The 23,099-nt window shown below is 43.4% G+C and overlaps 1 protein-coding gene and 1 long non-coding RNA gene across 3 annotated transcripts in view; one reads left to right on the top strand and one right to left on the bottom strand.

The window, feature by feature from the left end:
• The window catches only part of LOC109028980 (uncharacterized), a 283,881-nt gene that overhangs the window by 34,469 nt on the left and 226,313 nt on the right, over positions 1–23,099 (top strand). The gene's annotated exons all lie outside the window — the stretch shown is intronic.
• Positions 1–23,099, bottom strand: part of TMEM233 (transmembrane protein 233) — a 49,683-nt gene that overhangs the window by 5,716 nt on the left and 20,868 nt on the right. The window contains exons 2-3 of one of the 2 annotated variants that reach the window (XM_063694394.1): positions 7,512–7,648; positions 3,095–3,159 (exon numbers count right to left, since the gene is read on the bottom strand). In XM_063694394.1, coding sequence (XP_063550464.1) covers positions 3,120–3,159; positions 7,512–7,648 — 177 coding nt within the window. In that variant the 3' untranslated portion in view covers positions 3,095–3,119. The remainder of the gene's footprint in view (positions 1–3,094; positions 3,160–7,511; positions 7,649–23,099) is intronic. The other variant, XM_004053981.4, reaches the window with a different exon arrangement.

Raw genomic sequence — 23,099 nt, 5'->3', positions numbered from 1 at the left:
GACACAGTCATGGGACCCTAACCCCTGTTTAGAGGTAAGTTTTTCCTTAATGAAAACCTTGGAGCACAAAGGCTGTTGTTGTTAAGAATGGCAAACAAGCATTTTTAACACACAGGTGTGTACCTGGCTGTTTACACCTCAACAAGACCACTCAGACATGTACCTTCAGGGGAGTTACATTGTATGTGCATTTAACATATGGCAGATCAACTATTTTTGTTCCTCAAAAAGAAAAAAAGCAACTGTTTAAATAGAGCTGGAGTTTCTGACTGCCGCCCCGCTCAATGATCATGAGCACGGATGGGGATGTCATATCTATTCCTTCTATGTGAGCCCAGAGTGTGGTTCCAGTGTTGAAACAGATGCCGTGAACCCTAAACCCAGCCACATACTTCAGTGGGCTCTTAACCCAAGGAACAGTCACCTGTTCCAACACTGGAAACACTCACTGGCTATGATGGGCTGATCAAGATACCATGTGTGAGTCTCCAGTAGGGCGCCCTCCTTGGATACTTCCAAGATTAAGTTTGATTATACTCAAAGCTCACCTTGTGCCCTGACATGAGAACCTTACTCCTGAGTAACATGAAGCTCCACAGTATTAGCAGGGTCATCTGAGAATGTCATATTTGTCACAGAGGACATTTGTCTCATACCCAAATGTTGTCGTGGTCAACTCTTTCTGCTGCTAAGGACGTTCCGCCGAATTCCACAGAGCATCAGATAAGTGACCATGAGCCTAATCTCAATGAGAGATGAAAAGAGCTGGGTGTGGTGGCTCAACCCTGTAATCCCAGCTAACTCAGGAGGCTGAGGTGGGAGGATCACTTGAGGCTGGGAGTTCAAGACCAGCCTGGGCAACATAATGAGACCCCTGTCTCAAAAACAAAAACAAAAAACAAAAGGGAGGGAGGAAGAGAAAATTTGGGAGGTGTGTAAACTTTCCAGGGAAGCAGCAATAACTGAAGCTTCTACCAGGTACCTTAGGCGTGATATTGTGCTATAATAAGAATAAGAAATATCTGATCCCTGCATCTGGTTCCTGACACAGAGCTCCTAACACCCTTGTAGACTGGGTACTAGGAGAATCTTTTGTTTTGATGTTTTGTCTTTGACTCCAGTTTCTGACACAGAGCTCCCCAATTTCTTGGAATTTCCTGGGTGATAGGACTACATTTGTTCTAATGAGGCAACTGTTGGTGGGCTCCTGGATAGCCTCAGGTTGGGAGTGGGTTGCCAGGGGAACCAGCCATGTAATTAGAAGGTTGGAACTTCCAGTCCCACCCCCTGGACTCCAGGGAGGAGAAATGGCCTGAAGGTTGATTTTGAGTTGGGCACCAATGGCCAATATGTAATTGATCATGCCTATGTAATGAAGCCCCCATGCAAACCCAAAAGGACAGGGTTGGGAGAGCTTTTAGATTGCTGAATGTGTGGTGGGACCTGGAAGGTGGCACACATGGAAACACCACGCCCCTTCCTCTATACCTTGCCCTATGCATCTCTTCCATCTGACTGTTCATCTGTATCCTTTGTAATATCCTTTGTAATAAATGGGTAAACATAAGTAAGTGTTGCCTTGAGTTCTGTGAGCCACTTTAGCCCATTAATAGAAACTGAGAAGAGGGTGGTGAAAATCTCCAACTAAGAGCCAGCCAGTCAGAAGCGCAGGTCACAACCTGGGGCTTGCAATTAGCATCTGAAATGGGAGGCAGTCTTGGGGGACCAAACCATTAACCTGTGGGATCTGACTCTAACTCCCAGTAGATGGTGTCATAATTGGGCTAAATTACAGAATACCTAGTTGGTAGTCACTGGACAATTGCTTGGTGTGTGGGGGAAACAAAACACACCTGGTCACAGCTGTGTGTTGTGTTGAGTGTATAAGAGAAGAATGTTTATCTTTTATCTTAGGGATGCAAAAAAGTCTTGTTTGTTGGCACATGTCCACACAGGCAAGAATGTTCTTCATTAAATGCAAGGCCCTAGGATAGTAGTTCTGCAACTTTAGAATATTTAGAATTATTTTTGGGGGAAGGTGGCTTGTCATGTTTCCAGGCTACTCAGGAAATGGGGTCCAGGAACTTGCATTTTTATAAACATCCCAGATGAATCTGTCATAGGTGGCTCTGAGATTTGTGCTTTGAGAAGCATCACTAGAATAACCTAACCTTGCTTGAGTCCTCAAGGTATTAGCAGGAAGCAAAAGCCTGCAAATAGGTTGGTTTTGACTAGGGGTTTGAATTACTAGGATTGATAAATGGACAGCTACTATATTTAAACCTTTCACCTGTGTGATTTATTTCTTCACTTTCCCTAGCAGCTTGAGGGCAGAGAGTTTTCTGACTTTGAAAGACTGCAAGTTCATGATTCTGTCTGGACAAGAACAATTCCCTGCTGTCAATGCAGGATTCTATCCAAAATGGTTTAATATTTCAGTTGAATAATTCCGAGCTCTTAGGAATTTGATGTCATGAAACCCCGTGTTTCATTGCCCCAGCCACCATGTGGCTTACGTAGATATCCTGTAAAATAGGACGAATAAGAGCTTTTTATGAGTTTGGGTAAAGACTATCATGATCTGAGACTACGCCAAGGAAGTAAACTACCCGGGATTTCAACCATTTGAGATTTCAGTCTGTTCTCTAACACATTGGTTACAGCTTTCTTGATAAGGATAAAGAATGATTTTTTTTAAAGACAGGGAATTTACAATTTTTAAAAGGCAGTAATTTACTTCGGACACTTTTTTTTTTTTTCTTTTTTTTTTGAGACAGGGTCTCACTCTGTTGCTTAGGCTGCAGTGCAGTGGTGTGATCACAGCTCACTGCAGCCTCAATCTCCTGGGCTCAAAAGATCCTCCTGCTTCCGCCTCCCAAATAGCTAGGGTGACAGGTATGCACCACCAAATCCAGCTAATTTAAAATAAATATTTTTTGGAGCGACAGGGTCTTGCTATGTTGCCCAGGCTGGTCCTAAACTCCTGGCCTCAAGAGATCCTCCCACCTCAGCCCAAGGTATTGGATTACAGGTGTGAGCCACCACACCCAGCCCCTAGACAGCATTTTGGAATGAATACATTCAGAAAACTCACAGATTCATGGGTTTTGGGCTCATCTTCAGGCTTCGACTCCTCTAATGTCAGATTTTCCAGTCCCTCTGTGGAAATAGATTGTTACAAAGGAGACTCCCTGTGGGTAGACCTGCTAGGTGGCTACTTCATTCCCCTCCCTAGCCTTGGGTTAGACATAGCAGATTAGGATGATGAGTTTGCTGTAAATGAAAACTGACCAGTCCATGAATGGCCACCATTCGCACGTTCTTCCTTGTGGACTTTGGTGGCAGGATATTTGCCAAGGTTTGGCAAAGACCGTTCTGCCCGCCACCTGCATCTGAATCCTCAGGTTGGGAGCAGGGGCAGCTGAAAGATGCAGATGTTCTTGAACCCCACTTCTGATTTAGCAGGTTGGAATCTTTGGAGGTGAGGCTTGGATGCTAACTTTTTTAAAACCTCTCCAGGTAACTCTTATGGAGTCTAAAGCTTGGGTACTTTTGCCTTAAAAGTTTCATATTGCCATTTAGTTACTCCTGTAAATGAGGGCTGGGAGATTTAATTTCAAAGGATTACTGAGAAATTGGCCATGTTACCTGGAAGAGAGAATTGATTTCATTCTCTAACAGCTAGTTCTTTTCTGCCTCTTTACTTCTTTCTCTCTGTCTCTCTCTCTCTTGCCCATACATGCATATGACAAAGCCTTTAAATTTGGGTCTCTTTTAAAATTTATTTATTTATTTTTTGAGACAGGGTCTCACTCTGTCATGCAGGCTAGAGTGCGATGGCGTGACCATAGCTCACTGCAGCCTTGAATTCCTGGGCTCAAGTGATCCTCCCATCTCAGCCTTCCAAATAGCTGGGAATACAGGTGTGTGCCACCACGTCCAGCTAATTAAAAAAAATTTTTTTTTGTAGAGATGGGGTCTAGCTATGTTGCCCAGGCTGGTCAAGGAACTCCTGGCCTCAAGAGATCCTCCCATCTTTGCCTCTCAAAGTGCTAGAATTATAGGCATCAGCCACTGTGCCTGGCCTGTTTTCTTTAATAACAGAGGGAAAGGCATCTAGAATGAATTTGACCTTACAGATGGGGAAATAGTTCAATTCTCATTTTATAGTTAGGGAAATTGAGGCACAGAGAGTTTAATAATTTGCCCAGATAGCCTGTGTGGTAGAAGTAGGATCTGAATCCTGATAAAGCTGGTATTAAATCATAGGCTCTAACCTTTGTGAACAGTGCCTTTTAGGAAGAAGGATCAAAGGGGCAACTCCTTCTCATACCTTTTATTCCTAACGAAGCTTCAATCACAAGCAGAGACATCAACACTTCATCCCCAGATAAAAACACTTATATTAAGGCTGGAGAAAGTCTAACACACGAATGCTTCTAGATCCCTTCCAACACTTCTTGGATGGAGTTGCCATGAGCAAACTGATCTTTGAAAGCAAACTGTCCACTAGAGACTGCGAAGTAGATAGTGTCTAGGCTGCAAATATTGTTTTTGTGTTTTAGTAATGTGAATTGCTCACCATGTGTTTTAGTAATGTGAATTGGTTGTCAACATCTAAAAATCTGGAGATTTTACATAAAATCCCAGATTTCCAACATCTCTTGAAAAATGAGCCCCATGAGGCCTGCATACTAAGTGGTTACAATTGGAGCAGAGTGGTGGCTGCTTCCTTTAAATGGTGCTTTTGAAATTACCATGGTCCCCACCACTTCCTATTGTCCTATAACCAGGCTACCTCATGTATGTCCTTCCCCTGACCCCTGTACTCCTTTGATTTTGTGAACCTTAGCCCTGACTCATCACACATTTCTGTAGGATGAAACCTCACCATACCATTCCCCCGTAAATCAATCCTGGAGTTAGCCACAAAGCAAGTACCACTTACTGGCCTTTGTTACTGGGTGTACTAGCAGGAACATATTGACTTAGCGGCAGTGCGGAGTTTGGCTAAGAACACAGCGTGAAGAGCGACACTATCCTGGTTTTAAATCCTCCCTTTTCCACTAACTAGCTGTGAGGCTTTGGGCAAGTCACTTTACCTCTCTGAGTCTCGGTTTCCTCATCTACAAAATAGGGATAATAATACCTATCTACCTCTTTGGGTTGCTGTGAAGACTCAATGAGGATTAATTAATGTTAAGAGCTTAGAACAGTACCTGGCATATGTCAAGGTCTATGTTAGTGTCAGCTGCTATTATTATAACCCACTTAGCTCAAACACTAATCTAGGCAGTATGCATTTTCCCAAGTTCCCAGGAGTCAAGCCAAGGCTTGGTCTCATTCCCTTAGAACACTGTCCTTTGTTTGGCTCATAAATATAAAGCCTTGAATTCTATTTAATGGCATCTTGAATTCTGAGGTCCTTTCTCAGTAACATTGATAATATTAGTAATAATGGGATTAATAAATGGTTTACATTTTTGTGCAGCCACTAAAGAACAGAGACACCAACCTACACATTCTGTGGGTCATCCAGTTAACCTTTACAATAGCTTTATGAAATGGGTTCTACTATTATTCTCATTTTACAGGTGAGGCAACTGAGGTTCAGGAATGTTAAACAATTGGCTGAAGGTCTCACAGTGAATAAGTGGTGACTGGGACCTGGGTCCAGGCAGTCTGGTGCCAAAACTGCACCATTAAACCCACACTCTGTGGCTCCCCTGCTCACAAGTTCACAAGCACCTTACACCTTCTCTTAAGAATATAGTCAGGTTCATTCATGTGTATTCTCTAACCATCTTCCTCTTCATAGGCCAACATCAAATTTGCCATCCTGCAGGCAAGAAACCTTGAGTTTCCTTTCATGTTTGAGTGTCCTTTTCTCTTTTATTTGGCCAAAGCCATTTAATTTTCTTTTGCGACACTTCTGTTTTGACATCTTCCCCTCTACCCAGCTGCCGCTGGTTGTTCCTGGGCCTGCCTTCTTTGATAGGAAGTGGATCTACCATGACATCTGCTACCGTCTTGGTTGCCAAGGTTGGGTTGGCTGATCTGGAATGTCAAAAGAGGTCTCCTTCCTCCCTCACCCATCTGGGTGAGCCTCCTTTGTCAACCAAGAGAAAGAGGTTGACCTTCTCAGCTCGATGGGTGTAGGACTTTGGTCAAGGGTATAGGAGTAGCCATGCCGCTCTGGCAGAAAAGTGAAAGAATTTCTCAGCATTCTTATCTGTCTTACCAGAAATTACACAGCAAGACAGAGATGGATCTGGACTTGTCATTTCTGGGTCTGGGTTGTCTATCACATGACCTTGCTGTCTGTCAAACCTCTGATGGAAAGTGTTATTGAGTCTAGCAGATGGAGCCCATCTGAGCTGGTTAGAGAAATCAGAATAAATTTGTCCCAGTCCAGAGGGACAACACATCAGCAGCATCCATCTCTTCATGAGATGAGAGCTCCTTGTCAATACCAAAAATATGTGGTGACCCTTCTGCCCTTAAACTAAAACAGTTATGCTAGATTGATGCAAGTAGGAGTTTATTTAGCAGATGATGTGCTAGGGCAGAGCAAATAGCAATCCTAAATATCCCATTTACTCTCCCACATTTCCTACCCTCTTACAGTTAGGTGGGATTACGTGACTGATTTCAGTCAATGTGAGCCTAAGCGACATTTGTCGCTAGGCAGTAAAAAGCCCATGTGGGATTCTCCAGTCTTCCTCTCCCCCGCCTTTGCCTGAGGACACCTCATGTTCTAGATCTGAAGTTGGCAAACTACAGCCCACAGACAGATGCCTGTTTTTGTAAATAAAGTTTTATTGGAACACAGCCACGCCTGTTCATTTCTATATTGTCTATGGCTGCTTTTGTGCTAAAATGGCAGAGCTAAGTAGCTGTGCCAGAGACCATGATCGGGACCATATGGCCTGCAAGGCATAAAAGATTTACTATCTGGCCCTTTACAGACAAAGTTTGTTGACTTCTATTCTAGATAGAGCAGCTACAAGGTGGTGGAGCTTTGTATAGCGTGGGACCCTGCATGACTGTGTGGAGGAGAGACCTTCCACTGACCTATATGATCCATGTAATGGATCCATATTGTTGATCTGATCCAAAGAAGCATCCAAACCTTCTTTTTTTATAAATCACTCAGTCTGAGGTATTTCTTCATAGCAATGCAGAATGGACTAACACACTACTTTTGTGCTACAAAGACTGAGTTGAGTAGTTGGGACTATGTCCCTCTGTCCAGAGGATGTACGGCCTGTAAGGCCAGAAATATTAACTATTTGGTCATTTACCAAAGAAGTTCACCTGCTCCTGCACTAGAAGATCCACACTGTTGATGTGTCCCTCTGGACTGGGACAAATTTATTCTGAGAAGAAAACATGAAAACCCTTTGGCTTGGGGTTGTTACTGGAGCATAACCTAATCTACCCTAACAGATTCCAACGGGCATTCGAGAAAGGGCGTTTGACATGGGGAGGGATTCAAAAAGCCTACTTACTTCCTTGTGAAGTGAACTGCACAAGAAATGCCGATGATGAGAAGGCCAATGATGATGGAGGCGATGGCTACCCACTTAGCATTCCGCCCAAGCCGCCTGGCTCCTTCGTAGTCTCCGTCGTTGTAGCTGTTCAGAGACTGGGGGAAACAAGGGAAGAGCTGGTGATGACAGATAACCCACAGGGAAAGGGATGGAGGTCCTCAGGCTGTCCTGATGAAAAGGCTCCAAGAGCTCTCTGGTGACTTTGCTCATCTCACTGACAGGCTGCTAAGCAAACAACACAGTCATCCCCTCCTCCAGGAATCCTTCCCTAAACTCTAAGAATGAGTTATCTGCCCCCTCTGTATTTCCTGATGACTTTTGTCTTAGCATTTACATAACAAGATTTTATCTCTCCCACCAGCATGTAAGTGCAACGTGGGCAGGGGTCATCGTCTGTCTTTTATCTTTTCTTTTTTTTTTGAGACAGAGTCTCACTCTGTCACCCAGGCTGAAGTGCAGTGGCACAATCTTGGCTCATGGCAACCTCCACCTCCCGGGTTCAAGCAATTCTCCTGCCTCAGCCTCCCAAGTAGCTGGGATTACAGGTGCCTGCCACCACGCCTGGCTAATTTTTGTATTTTTAGTAGAGACAGGGTTTTATACCACATTGGCCAGGCTGGTCTCAAACTCCTGACCTCAAGTAATCCATCCACCTTGGTCTCCCAGAGTGCTGGGATTACAGGCATGAGCCACCACGCCCGGCCTTCTGTCTTGTTTGGCATACCAGTGTCCAGTGCAATACTTGCCATGTAGAAGATGCTGGATAAGTATTTGCAGCATAAAAAGACAAATGAGTATGTCTGTCTTGTTCACTAGAACGGGGTTTGCAAATCATGGCCCATGGGCCAAATCCAGCCTGCTGCCTGTTTTTGTAAATAAAGCTTATTTGGAACATAGTCACATTCATTTGTTTACTGTTGTCTGTGGCTATTTGATATAGTTTTGTTGTAGGGCAGGTGAGCCCCAGAACTGGGGCCTAGCCTGGGAAGGTTTTTGACCTCTCTCAGGAAAGAATTTAAGAGTGAGCTGGTGGGCCGGGCGTGGTGGCTCACACCTGTAATCCCAGCACTTTGGGAGGATGAGATTGGCAGATCACGAGGTCAGGAGATCAAGACCATCCTGGCTAACACAGTGAAACCCCGTCTCTACTAAAAATACAAAAAAATTAGCCGGGTGTGGTGGCGGGCGCCTATAGTCCCAGCTACTTGGGAGGCTGAGGCAAGAGAATGGCGTGAACCTGGGAGGCGGAGCTTGCAGTGAGCCGAGATCGTGCCACTGCACTCCAGCCTGGGCGACTGAGCAAGACTCCGTCTCAAAAAAACAAAAAGAGTGAGCTGGTGGTAGAAGAAAGCAGCTTTAGGCCGGGCGTGCTGGCTCACGCCTGTAATCCCAGCACTTTGGGAGGTCGAGGCAGGTGGATCACCTGAGGTCAGGAGTTCAAGACCATCCTGGCCAACATGGTAAAACTCTGTCTCTAATGAAAATACAAAAAATTAGCCGGGTGTGATGGCAGGCACCTATAATCCCAGCTACTCGGGAAGCTGAGGCAGGAGAATTGCTTGAACCTGGGAGGCAGAGGTTGCAGTGAGCCGAGATTTTTGCCATTGCACTCCAGCCTGGGCAACAAGAGTGAAACTCCGTCTCAAAAAAAAAAAAATAAAAAAAAATAAAATATAAAAGCAGCTTGATTGAGGCAGCAGCATTAGAGCCCTGGTTGAGTTACAGCTCCATGACTGCTCCTGCAGAGCAAGGCTACCCCATAGGCAGCGTGTTGAGAGCAGCAGCTCAGGGCAGTGCTGCAGTCAGATTTATACTCACTTTTAACTATATGTAAATTAAGGGGCAGGTTGTTAAGAAATTTTTAGATAAGGGGTAGTAACTTCTGGGTCGTGGCCCTGAAAAGGGGTGACAACTTCCAGGTCATTGCCCTGGAAAGGGATGGTAGCTTCTGGGTGTTGCCATAGCAATGGTAAACTGTCATGGCACTGGTGAGCATGTCTTATGGAGAGGAGCTTTGAGTGCCTTTTCCCTGTTTCAGCCGGTCTTCGATCTGGTCTGGAGTCAAGTCCCGCCTCCTACCTCAGTTTGGATGTTTGTTCCCTCCAAATCTCATGTGGAAACGTGATCCCCAGTGTTGGAGGTGGGGCCTGGTGGGAGATGTTGTGGTCAGGGGGCAGACCCTCATTAATGGCTTGGTGCCCTCCCTGCAGTAATGAGTTCTCACTCTGTTAGTTCATGTGAGAGCTGGTTGTTTAAAAGAGCCTGGCATCGTTCTCTTGCTCTCTCTCTCTGTCTCGCCACATGACACAATTGTTTTCCCCTTGCTTTCCACGATGAGTAAAGGCTTCCTGAGTCCTCACCGGAAGAAGATACTGGCGCCATGTTTGTTTAGCCTGCAGAACCATGCACCAAACAAACCTCCTTTCTTTATAAATCATTCAGTGTTAGGTATTTCTTTATAGCAGTGCAAAATGGACTGACACACTACTTTTGTGCTACAAAGACAGAGTTGAGTAGTTGGGACTTTGCCTCTCTGTCCAGAGAATGTAGGGCCTGCAAGGCCAAAAATATTTACTATTTGGTCATTTAGCAAAGAAGTTCGCCCACTCCTGCACTAGAAGGTCAATCCATGAGGTCGGGGACCTTGGCTGAATTTTTCATCTCCATGCCCAAGCCACGGCTGTCATTCCCAGCTGCTAAAATGTTGAAATACTCTGTACTCATTGATAAATAGCAGCTACTCTGAAGCTTGTCCGCCTTCCCCAATATCCCAGCCATCCCACTTGCTCCTCTGCATTTTCCCCAGTTTCCCCATGATCCAGCAACTTAAGGGTTATTGGGCTCAGCAGAGCATCTTCTCTGATTCTGTGCTCATGCCAAACTTGTTAAATATTTAAATATCATCCTGTTTCTAGTACTTAGAGTGGTGTCTGGCACATTGTTGGAGCTCAAGAAATATGTTATTGACTGAATGAGTGCATGAATATTTCTGTTTCCCCACAGAATGTGAAGTTTTTGAGGGCATCTTTGAGGTCTGCAGGACATAGCACACTGCCAGGCAAAGAAGAGGTATTCAGAGACTGCTTGCTGCTGAAATGAAGGCCAGATACTGTTCTTCTCCCTTTAATAATAAGAGACCGAATGACATCATGTGTCTTCTGATAAAATACCCTACCAGGGACATTTTACCTGTGTAGTTTTCTTTTCTTTTCTTTTTTTCTCTTCTCTTCTCTTTTCCCTTCTCCTCCTCCTCCTCCTCCTCCTCCTCCTTCTCCTTCTTCTTCTTCTTCTTTTTTTTTTTTTTTCCGGAGACAGAGTCTTGCTTTGTTGCCCAGGCTGGAGTGCAGTGACGTGATCTCAGCTCACTGCAACCTCTGCCTCCTGGGTTCAAGCCATTCTCCCGCCTCAGCCTCCTGAGTAGCTGAGACTAAAGGTGCCTGCCACCACGTGTGGCAGATTTTTGTATTTTTAGCAGGGAGAGTTTCACCATGTTGGCCAGGCTGGTCTCGAACTTCCAGCCTCAAGCAATCCACTTGCCTTGGCCTCTCAGAGTGTTGGGATTACAGGCATGAGCCACTGCACCTGGCCCTATGTAGTTTTCTCAATATACCTAGCTTTTTTTAATTAAGAGGGAATAATAGGGTAAATTCTATTTGAGCAACTTTCTGCAAGACAAATGGCTTGAAATTATTTTTAAAAAGTCAATGTCGTGAAAGACATGCACACCCACCCACCCACACACATCAGGAGACTCTCCTAGATTAAAGAAAACTAGATGAACCTAACAATTATATGCAATGTATGATCCTTGATCGTGTCTAGGATTAATAAATAAGTAGCAATTACAGATATCTTCAGGATAATTGGGGAAATTCGAGTGTAGAGTAAATGTTAGATAATAGTAATGTTAAATTTCTTGAGTGTGATATTTGTATTTTAGTTACACAAGAGAATTTTTTTTTCTACAGAAGATACAAGCTACATTATCTAGAACTGATATTATTGCAACCTGTACCTAAATTTTCAGCAAAATAAGAATAAAAATGGCAAAAAATGTTAACTATTGATGCATTTTGGTGATTATATAGGTCTTTGTGTTATTTGCTCATTTATATTTGAGGCCTGCAATTTTTCAAAATAAAAAGAACACACAGTTTTGAAAAATAAGCTCTCTTTATCATCCCATGGCTAAGAGTCACCCAACGGTTGTGCTGTAGCCCAAAGAAGACTGGAAATATTTATTTAAAAGTTATGTATGCGCACACCTGTAGTCTAAGTTACTCGGGAGGCTGAGGTGGCAGGATCACCTGAGCCGACGAGTTTGAGGCTGCAGTGAGCTATGATCGTGCCACTGCACTCCAGCCTGGATGACAGAGTGAGACCTTGTATCAAAGGAAAAAAAAAAAAAAGAAGAAGTTATGTACAGAAGGACTCCATCAGTGCTGTGAATTACAGATTTCACTGAGAACCTCTTCCTTGATTCTGAAATCACAGCACTTCAGTAATAATTGCTCCTTTTCCTGGACTATTAAGGGGGATTAGACATATGCAGACAATTACAAGCCAGAGAAATACCCAGTATACCACAGAGCTTTCTGCTTCCGGAACCTTCCATTAATTCTTGGATCTGGGCCACCTTAGCCAGCAACAGGTGGGAAGACTCAACAATGAAGAGGAATTGCTTTTACGCCTCTTGTGTGAATGAGAGAGCGAGAACTAAAAACAATGTTAGGGACTTCCAGCAAGGTGAGTTCCCGAATTCTAAGTCATGAATTCTGGAGTTCTCCATCTTGGGTGTTCATTAGAACCACCTGGGTAGTAAAAAAAAAATACAGAGAACCAGGCTCTATCATGGAGAGATTCTGATTTAACTGATGTGGCGACCAGGTGGCACATGTTTTTTGTGTGTGATTTTTTTGTTGTGGTAAAATATGCCTACAATTTAATCTTTTAATCATTTTTAAGTATACTGTTTAGTGGCATTATGTACATTTGCACTGCTGTGCAACCATGACCCACCATCTATCTCTGGAATTTTCATCTTCCCCAATGGAAACTCCATACCTGTAAAATACTCACTCCCATTCATCCTCTCCCCAGCCCCTGACAACCACAATTCCTTCTGACTCTATAAATTTGACTATTCTGAGTACCTCATGCAAGTGAAATTATGCAGTATTTGTTTTTTGGGGGGACTGGATTCTTTTACTTAGACATAATAATGTCTTCAAAGTTCATCCATGTTATAGCATGTGTCAGAATTTTTTTCCCCTTTTAAGGATGAGCAATACTCCATTGTAGGGATATATATAATATTCCATTGTAAGGATACATTGCATTTTGTTTATCCCTTCAGCTGTTGATAGATGGTTGAGTTGCTCTTGCATTATTATTATCATTAAATTTTTTTTTTTTGTTTTGAGATGAGGTCTCATTCTGTCACCCAGGTTGGAGTGGAGTGGTACAATCTTGGCTCACTGCAGCCTCGACCTCCTGGGCTCAAGTAATCCTTCCACTTCAGCCTCCTGAGTAGCTGGGACTACAGGTGCATACCACCACACCCAGCTAATTTTTGTTTTTTTGATTTTTGGTAGAGATGAGGTTTTGCCATGTTGCCCAGGCTGGTTTCAAACTCCTGACCTCAAGCAATCCACCTGCCAGAGCCTCCCAAAGTGCTGGGATTACAGGCATGAGCCACCTTACCCAGCCTATTAGTATAATTTTTAAGCTTCACAGGATTGAAAACTTCTGGTCTATGTAACTATCCTTAATGTCCTTCAAGGTCAAGATGCCCACCGTCTTTAAATTTATTCCAAGGAAGTATGTAATAGACCATGGGCTTGAAATTCAGAGATCTGAGTTCAAATTCCATGTCTTATCATCTGCAAGAGCTAAGGCAAGTTTTCAACTTTCCTAAGCCTTAGTGCCCTCATCTGTAAATTGGGGGCAATAGTAATAGCACCCACTTCACATTGAATTAATGTGTGTCAAGTGGTTGGTATTGGCTCCGCACATAGTGTGTGCTCAATAAATGTTAGCTTTTGCTGTGAATTGCCACTTCCTGCCTTGCTCTTATTCTAAATCTGCAATCTTTGGGGTGTACCAGAATCTTCTCTACCCTTGCTGGATCTTTGGGGAGAGTAATCCTTCCACCTCAGCCTCCTGAGTAGCTGGGACTACAGGTGCATACCACCACAACCAGCTAATTTTTTTTTTTTTGTATTTTTGGTAGAGATGGGGTTTTGCCATGTTGCCCAGGCTGGTGTCAAACTCCTGACCTCAAGCAATCCACCTGCCTCAGCCTCCCAAACTGCTGAGAAGCTGTTTTAGAGGCTTTACAATCAAAATCACTGCATAGAATATTAGAACCCTAAATTCTGAGCTCATAATCCAGTTTAGAATTATATAAATTCAGACCTTCCCAAACCGACCTATTGTGCTGCCTTGGAAAACACAGTTCTGAGATGATAGCTATGATGATGCATTCATGTTGCTGTAACCATAGGAAAAATAATGAAGTCCCCTCTCTTTTCTAAATGGCAACTCCTGGCTGTTTGGATGAAAAAACAGTTTCGTGTTCTCAGTAGCAGTGACCAAAAAAGTGGGAAGAACAGCCAGTCTGTCACGTAGAAGGGTACATCTATCACCTGTGCATTGCCCATGAGCACAGGTGAAATGAGGGTCCCTGGCCATTTGAGTTGTTTGATACAAGGCAGAGAGGCTGTGCTTGGTGACCTGGCTGAAGCCAGGTGCAAGCCACAGGTGAATCCTGCCCCACCTTCATCACCTGCTGCCACTCTGGCATCTTGTATGTGACCCTCCTTCTTTCCAGGGACATGTAAGGGAGACCTTGAGTGAATCTAGGAATGGGGCTGCTGTTGGCTTGAAAAACAGATGAAAAGCCTCTTTCAGTATTAAGTGTGGAAGCTCCTCTCCCCACAAATCCTTTTCTGAATCCATTTTCTCCCCTGGTACTTGGGAAAAGGGCTGCCCACGGGTAGATCTGCTGGGTAAAAGTAAGAAGATGCGGGGAGGGACGAGAGTGGGAGACTTCAACTCTGAGATTTCATTGGCTGGGGAAATCTGAGATTTCCATGGCTGGGGGGTCTTGGGCTTAAGGGTAGAGAACTAACAGTGAAGCAGAAATAATTCTTTCCCTGCCTCCCCAACATGTCACTGTAATTCTTTTCCTCTTTTAATTGGAATTTTATACTGAGGTTCTCCTGGCAGATGTGACAGACTGAAGCGGTGGAAATGGATTTTAGAGAAAATGCATGGTTTATAAATCTTTTTCTGAAGAGCTTAGAATGTAAACTGTTCCATCTGGTGTGGAAGAACTAGGAAGAAACAGGGCAGCTTTAGATACTCAAAATTTATATGACCTTATTTGTTCTTTTAAAAATTACTAATGCAATTTGTGAACATGTAAAACATTTGGATGCTACAGAAGCACATACAGTCAATAGTAAATCTCTTTCCCTAATCTTACTTCCCAGAGATAACCCTTATTAGCAGTTTGGTGCATCTGATTCTAGATTTTTCCCCCGCATGAATAATATGAAAAGAAAACTGACACTTTCTCCTGCTTCCATTATGACTAAGCACATCATGTATCACAGTCAGGAGAGAGAAACAGCACTTTTCACCCTGAGGTAAACCAAGAATAACAGAGTCAGTCTGTCTAGTCCTGATCCCTAAAATATTAAAACCTTGAGTACTTCCCATACATTTTGGCAAAGACAACTTCATCACTACCTTTTGCAACTATGATGTCTAAACACGGGTTACTTCCTTTGTGGATATTGTAATATCTTCAGAAAGATACTGTTTTGTTTTCCAGAAACAGATTAATATAAAACAACTCAGTCACCTTGGCAACTTTGCATCTGTTTTCTTTTAAATACTTGTGTTTTGCTTTGGCTAGCTGGTCTTTTTGAAGGTGGATTCTCTTGTATTTCTTTTGAAGTAAAATCTTTTCTTCTCTAAATGTTTTGGCCTTAAGTCTTTCTTTGACAAAATAACAATGATAACAGATAATATTTATGAGGCATTTCGTATATGCCAGACACTGTGTTAAATGTTTTTCAAGGATTATGGTATTGCTCCTCACAACACTATGAGCTAAGTGCTTTGTGGTTTCCATTTTACAGATGGGAAAACTGAGGCACAAAGAAGTCAAAGCAATTTGTCCATAGTCACGTGGCTAGTTTGGTACAGTGATTGTACACGCACACAGGCACAGACACACAGAAGTTTGTGTTTTTTTTTTCTCTCTTTGTTCTAAGCATATGAATAGGCCAGGTGCAGTGGCTCATACCTGTAATCCCAGCACTTTGGGAGGCTGAGGCAGGAGGATCGCTTGAGTCCAGGAGTTCAAGACCAGCCTGGGCAACATAGCAAGACCCTTGTCTCTACAAAAAAATTTAAAAATTAGCTGGATGCCAGGTGTAGTGATTCATGCCTGTAATCCCAACACTTTGGGAGGCCAAGGCAGGGGATCACTTGAGTCCAGGAGTTCAAGACCAACCTGGGCAAGATAGGGAGACCCTGTATCTACAAAAAATTAGCTGGCATGGTGGCACATGCTTGTAGTCCCAGCTACTTGGGGATGCTGAGGTGGGAGGATTGCTTGAGTCCCAGTGTTCAAGGCTGCGGTGAGCTATGATTGTGCCACTGTACTCCAGCCTGAGTGATAGAGAAAGACCCTGTTTCAGGAAAAAAAAAAAAAAAAAAGCCAGGTATGGTGGCATGTACCTGTAGTCCCAGCTACTCAGGAGGCTGAGGCGAGAGGATTGCTTGAGCGCAGGAGTTTGAGGTTACAGTGAGCTATGGTTGAACCACTGCACTGTAGCCTGGGTGACAGAGCAAGACCCTGTATCTGAAAAAATAAAAAATATAAAAATACAAACAGTATCATACTACATGTGTTCTGCAATTTGCTTTTTTTTCCACTTAATATAGGGTGGGCAACTTCCCAAGCTAGTGTGTCCAGGTCTATCTTATTCTTGTTTCCTTTCCCCCTTCGTGATTAAAATAATGAGTTATATTGATAGACTTCCTGATGTTACATCATCCTTGTATTCTTGGGGAAAGTCTTGATTTGTTATGGTGCAATCTTTCCTTTGTAACTTTTTATTTTCAAATAGCTTCAAACTTATAGAAACACTGTGAGTTCTATAAACATTGTGAGTATGGTTCTCTTATTCTTTTTAAGGCTTCCTATTAGTTCATTTAAATGGTCATGCCTCACCTATAACTATAGACATTTAGTTATTTAAAATTTGTTGAGATTGCATAATATGCTGCAGTGGACATTCTAATTCATACATTTTTGCATACGTTTGAGCCTCTGCTTTTGGTGAATTTCTAGGAATGGAATTGTTGTGTCAAAGGGTATATGGATTTACATTTGGAGAGATAGAGCCAAATTGCCCTGCAAAAAGGTTATCCAAATCTATGCTCCCACTGATTGTATTTAAGTGCTCTTTCCCCGACATCATTGCCAATACTGTATATTATCAATCTATTGTTTCCCCATTCTGATGGGTGAAGAAGAATCTCAAGATAAGATTCCATTAATTAATGGTGAGGTTGAGCCATCTTTTCACACGTCAGATCTTAGCTCCAGTGTTATCTCCTCACAGAGAACTTTTCAGACCAGTTTATCTAAAACTGGCCAGCTCTCCCTGGTGACCCACACAGTGCCTGGAACATAGAAGGAGAGCAATAAGTATGTGTTGAATTAACAAATGTATGTATAAATGAATATTTATTGATCCTATGTATTTCTTCTTGATGAGTTTTGTACCCATACCCTTTGTCTAGTTTTCTGTCGGTTTGTGTTTTCTTACTGAGCTGTGGGAAACTTTTACATATTATGGACCAGCACTGTGCAACAGAAATATAATGAGAGACACACAGGTGATTTTAAATTTTCTAGTAACCACATCAAAAAAGTAAAAATAAGTAGGTGAAATTAACTTCAATAATATATATTTTATTCAATCCAACATGTCCAAAATGTTATTCAAAGCTGTAGTACTAGCCATTTTTCAAGTGCTCCATAGTCAAATGTGGCTAGTGGCAACTGTACTGAATAACTGAATAATATTCCTTGATCTGTTACATATTTTGCAAAATTTTCTCCCACTTTCTCCTGGTCTGTCTTCAAAAAATATTTTAAAATATTATTATAGTGATATTATATTAATATAACTCCTGAGTGAATAGATGTGTACCAGTGTCAGTGTTTTTTTTTTTTTTTCTTGAGACAGGATCTTGCTCTGTCACCCAGGCTGGAGTGCAATGGCATGATCTTGGCTCACTGCAACCTCAACTTCCCTGGCTGAAGTGATCTTCCCACCTCAGCCTCCCAAGTATCTGGGACTACAGGTGAGTGCTACCACTACCAGGTAATTTTTGTATTTTTTGTAGAGATGAGGTTTTGCCATGTTTCCCAGGCTGGTCTTGAACTTCAGAGCTCAAATTATCTGCCTGCCTCGGCCTGCGAAACTGTTGGTATTATAGACATGAGCCACCATGCCTAGCCTACTCTTTTTTCATATGTGTATGCTTCTGTGGAATTTTGTCCCATTGTATTCGTCCATTCTTATGCTGCTAATAAAGACATACTTGAGACCGGGCAATTTATAAAGGAAGGAGGTTTAATTGACTCACAGTTCAGCATGGCTGGGGAGGCCTCAGGAAACTTACAGTTGTGGTGGAAAGGGAAGCAAACATGTCCTTCTTCACATGGCAGCAGGAGAGGGAAGAATGAGTGCTGAGTGAAGGAGGAAGCCCGTTATAAAACCATCAGATCTTGTGAGAACTTACTCACTATCACATGAATAGCATGGGGGAAACTGGCCACATGATTCAGTTACTTCCTACCAGGTCCCTCCCGTGACATGTGGGGATTATGAGAACTACAATTAAAGATGAGATTTGGGTGAGGACACTGCCAAACCATATCATTGCACTCCTGGCCCCTCTCAAATCTCATGTCCTCACATTTCAAGACAAAATCATGCCTTTCCAACAGTCCCCCTAAGTCTCAGCTCATTCCAGCATTAACCCAAAAGTCCAAGTCCAAGGTCTCATCTGAGACAAGACAAATCCCTTCCGCCTATGACCTTGCAAAACCAAAAGCAAGTTAGTCACTTCCTAGATACAATGGGGGTACAGGCATTGGGCAAATACATCTGTTCCACAAGGGAGAAATTGGCCAAAACAAAGTGGCTACAGGCCCCATGCAAGTCCAAAATCCAATAGGGCAGTCATTAAACCTTAAATTTCCAAAATGATCCCCTTTGACTCCATGTCTCACATCCAGGTCACACTGATGTAAGAGGTGGGTTCCCATGGCCTTGAACAACTCCACCCCTGTGGCTTTGTAGGGTACAGCCCCCTTCCCTAGCTGCTTTCACAGGCTGGCATTGAGTGCCTGTGGCTTTTCCAGGTGCATGGTGCAAGCTGTTGATGGATCTACCATTCTGGGTTCTGGAGGACAGTGGCCCTCTTCTCACAGCTCCACTAGGCAGTGCCCCAGTGGGGACCTTGTGTGGAGGCTACTACTGCATATTTCCCTTCCATACTTCCCTAGCAGAGGTTTTCCATGAGGGCTCTGCCCCTGCAGCAAATTTCTGCCTGGACATCCAGGCATTTCCATACATCCTCTGAAATCTAGGTGGAGGTTCCCAAACCTCAGTTATTGTCTTCTGCACACCCTCAGGACTAACACCACATGGAAGCTGCCAAGACTTGGGACTTGCACCCTCTGAGACAATGGTCCAAGCTGCACCTTGGCTCCTTTTAGCCACAGTTGGGGCTGAAACAGCTGGGATGCAGGGCACCATGTCCAGAGGCTGCACACAGCAGGGGGGCCCTGGGCCTGGCCCATGAAACAATTTTCCCTCCTAGGCCTCCAGGCCTGTGATGGGAGGGGCTGCCTTCAAAGTCTCTAACATGCCATGGAGACATTTTTCCCATTGTCTTGGTGATTAACATTTGATTTCTGCAGCTGGCTTGAATTTCTCCCCAGAAAATGGGGTTTCTTTCTTTCTTTTTGTTTTTTTGAGATGGAGTTTCGCTCTTGTTGCCCAGGTTGGAGTGCAATGGCGCGATCTTGGTTCACTGCAACCTCCACCTCCCAGATTCAAGCGGTTCTCTTGCCTCAGCCTCCCTAGTAGCTGGGATTACAGGCATGCACCACCATGCCTGGCTAATTTTGTATTTTTATTAGAGACAGGGTTTCTCTATTTTGGTCAGGCTGGTCTCGAACTCCTGACCTCAGGTAATCTGCCCGCCTTGGCCTCTCAGAGTGCTGGGATTACAGGCATGAGCCACCGTGCCCGGTTGGGGTTTTCTTTTCTATCACATCATCGGGCTGCAAATTTTTCAAACTTTTATGATCTGCTTCCTCTTGAGCGCTTTGCCATGTAGAAATTTCTTCTGCCAGATCCCCTAAATCATTTGTCTCAAGTTCAATGTTCCATAGATCTCTGGGGCAGGGGCAAAATGTCGCCAGTCTGTTTGCATAGCAAGAGTGACCTTTACTCTAGTTCCCAACAAGTCCCTCATCTCCATCTGAGACCACCTTAGCCTGGACTTCATTGTCCATATTACTATCAGCATTTTGGTCAAAGCCATTCAACAAGTCTCTAAGAAGTTCTAAACTTTCCTACATCTTCCTGTCTTCTGAGGCCTCCAAGTCTCTAGGAAGTTCCAGACTTTCCCACATTTTCTTGTCTTCTTCTGAGCCCTCCAAACTGTTCCAACCTCTGTCTGTTACCCAGTTCCAAAGTTGCTTCCACATTTTCTGGTATCTTTATAGCAGCTCTCCACTCTCTGTGGTACCAATTTACTGTAATTGTCTGTTCTCACGCTGCTAATAAAGACATACCTGAGACCGGGTAATTTATAAAGGAAAGAGGTTTAATTGACTCACAGTTCCACAGGGCTGGGGAGGCCTCAGGAAACTTATAATCATGGCAGAAGGAGAAGTAAACATGTCCTTCTTCACATGGTGGCAAGAGAGAAAAGAATGAGTGCCGAGCGAAGGGGGAACCCCCTTACAGAACCATCAGATCTTGTGAGAACTCACCCACTATCACAAGAACGGCATGGGGGAAACTGGCCCCATGATTCAATTACCTCCCACTGGGTTCCTCCCATGACACATGGGGATTATGGGAGCTACAATTCAAGATTGAGATTTGGGTGGGGACACAGCCAAACAATATCACCCATGTAGATTTTAATAACCATGACTACAATCAGGAAACAGAATTGCTCCATCACCACAGAGAAATTCTCCCTGTGACTCCTTGTAAGTCGCACCTTTCCTCCATGTCCATTGTCTGTTCACTTATATTTGTGGTGTTTGGACATTGTTGAGTTCTTTCCTATGATATAGAGCTCATAATTTCATAAGCCAACCACCCGTATTTGAGGGTGCTAAGCAGCCAGTTGCTGTCTCTCTTCATCCTGCAAAGTATTTTAAAAAGAAGGGACTTTAGTTTCTTTCTGGTTTTAATTTTCCTCTGTTATCCAAATGGACCTTAGAGTATAGAACAAGAGCATAGTCTAATGTTCTAAGAATTCATGACACTTCACTCTTAGAATATAGAACGCATGGGTTCTCATCACGTATTTCATAAGGCATGCAGGAGTCTCCTGCAGTGACTCTTCTCTTTGCTCTGGGCCTAGGCTCATGTTGGCAAAACGGAATAACAGTGTTCAGGTCTTGACCAGATGCCTTGAACCAGTGAAAGCCACACTTTGATAGAAGAGTGAGCAAGGTCCTCTCTCCTGTAGTAAATGCTAATGATCTCACGGTCACTGCAGCTGGTTATTTCAAACTTATTTATACACCCCTTCCCTGGATGGACACATGATACCTAAATACCCACGGGGGGGAAAGCTGGGCAGAAGTCAGAAGTGACGGTGACCGTTTCTGTGCTGAACCTCAAAAAGGTTGCTGTGGGGGACAGCAAGACAGTCATGAGGCTGTGCAGTGGAGACTCCCAGGCACCTGTCAGAAGGCACAGGCAACTCCTGGCATCCACACCTCAAAGAAAAAGAGTCCAGAGTAACCCCATAAATTTTGATAACTGGCACTGAATACCGGTAGGTCTAATGTTCTGAGAGTTCATGACACTTCACAGCAGACGGCAAAGCTACTCCACTGCCCTAAGCCAGGAAAATGTGGAAAGTACTTTGTCCTTTCCTTCTGGTCTTCAGATCAGAACTCTTGCTACATCCCACATGATACCCTGGATGAGACAGCAGTACCTATGGGATTGCTGCCAGTGAAGACCGGAGATGAAACTCTCCAAAGTTATATTTTTATATCTCCCTGTATTCATGGTTCCCAATTCTAGCTGCAACTTAGAATTACCTGGGGTGGGAAGCTTAAAAAATTCCTATACCCAAGTTCCTTCCCAAACCAACTGAATCAGGCTCTCTGGGGGTGGGACCTCAGCATCAGAATTTTTTTTGAAAGTTTTTCAGGTTATCCTGAGTGCAGCTAGAATTGAGAACCACTGTCCTAGATAGACAGCCATTCATTAATTCATTTATTTGAAAACTACTTCTTGAGTATTACCTGTGTGGCTGGCACTGCTCCCTGCCCTCATGAGGCTTACTTTCTGGTGGAGATAAAAAATAAGTAAACATGCAAATAAATAAGATGAATACAGAATATTATTAAGGCAAAGAAAGTGGGGTGGAGGAGGCAGTTTTTTTTTCTTTTTTTTTTTAGCAGAAAGCGGGTAGACTGAGACCTGAAGGCTTGAGAAGAAGCCAGGCCTGCAGAGAGCAGTGGGGAGAGGATGCCTGGCAGGGAGGATGGCAATTGTAAAGGTCTGGAGGGGGGAAAGAACTTTTTTATTGAAGGTTCCCCCAAAAATGCAGTGTGGCTGAGCTGTAGGAGTGAAAGAGAGAGGAGAGGGTACAAGAAAGGGAAGAAAAGAGAGGAGAGAGGAGAGAGAGATGAGATAAGGCCAAAGGGGAAGCCAGGAGCTATATTAGTCATAATAATGAATCATCATATTAAAATTATAGTTAATATTTATTGAATATTCTGTGCCAGGCCCTGGACTAACCACTATATGTACATCATATAATTGATTCCTTACAATAACCCCCATGGGGATAGAAGTAATCTTATCCCCCATTTTACAGATGAGAAAACTGAGACTCAGAGAGTGGGACACCAACAGTCAAACAGTGTTTCTGTGTTCAAAAGCAACTTTCTGAGGGGACTACAAACGTAACCAAAAGTTAGTGCATCCGTCCACAAAGCCCTTAGGATAATTATTTTATTATGCCCAAAAGAAATTAAGAGCAAGATTTGATGCACTGTTTGATGCACAGCACCAGGTAGATGACTTGACTTATATTTAATAAAAATTTGGTTACTGATAGAGAACAGAGGGCAAGTATATCTAAGCTGTGCTACTAATTTTACTGTCAAAAATTCATTTTCTTTGTTCTTGCCTCTCTCTCTCTCTTTCTCGTTGAGATGGAGTCTCACTCTCTCACCCA

The sequence above is a fragment of the Gorilla gorilla genome, chromosome 10 (genome assembly GCF_029281585.2).
Source record: "Gorilla gorilla gorilla isolate KB3781 chromosome 10, NHGRI_mGorGor1-v2.1_pri, whole genome shotgun sequence".
NCBI lineage: Eukaryota > Metazoa > Chordata > Mammalia > Primates > Hominidae > Gorilla > Gorilla gorilla.
Note: the sequence above shows the minus strand (reverse complement) of the source record. Positions and strands in the feature narration are given on the sequence as shown.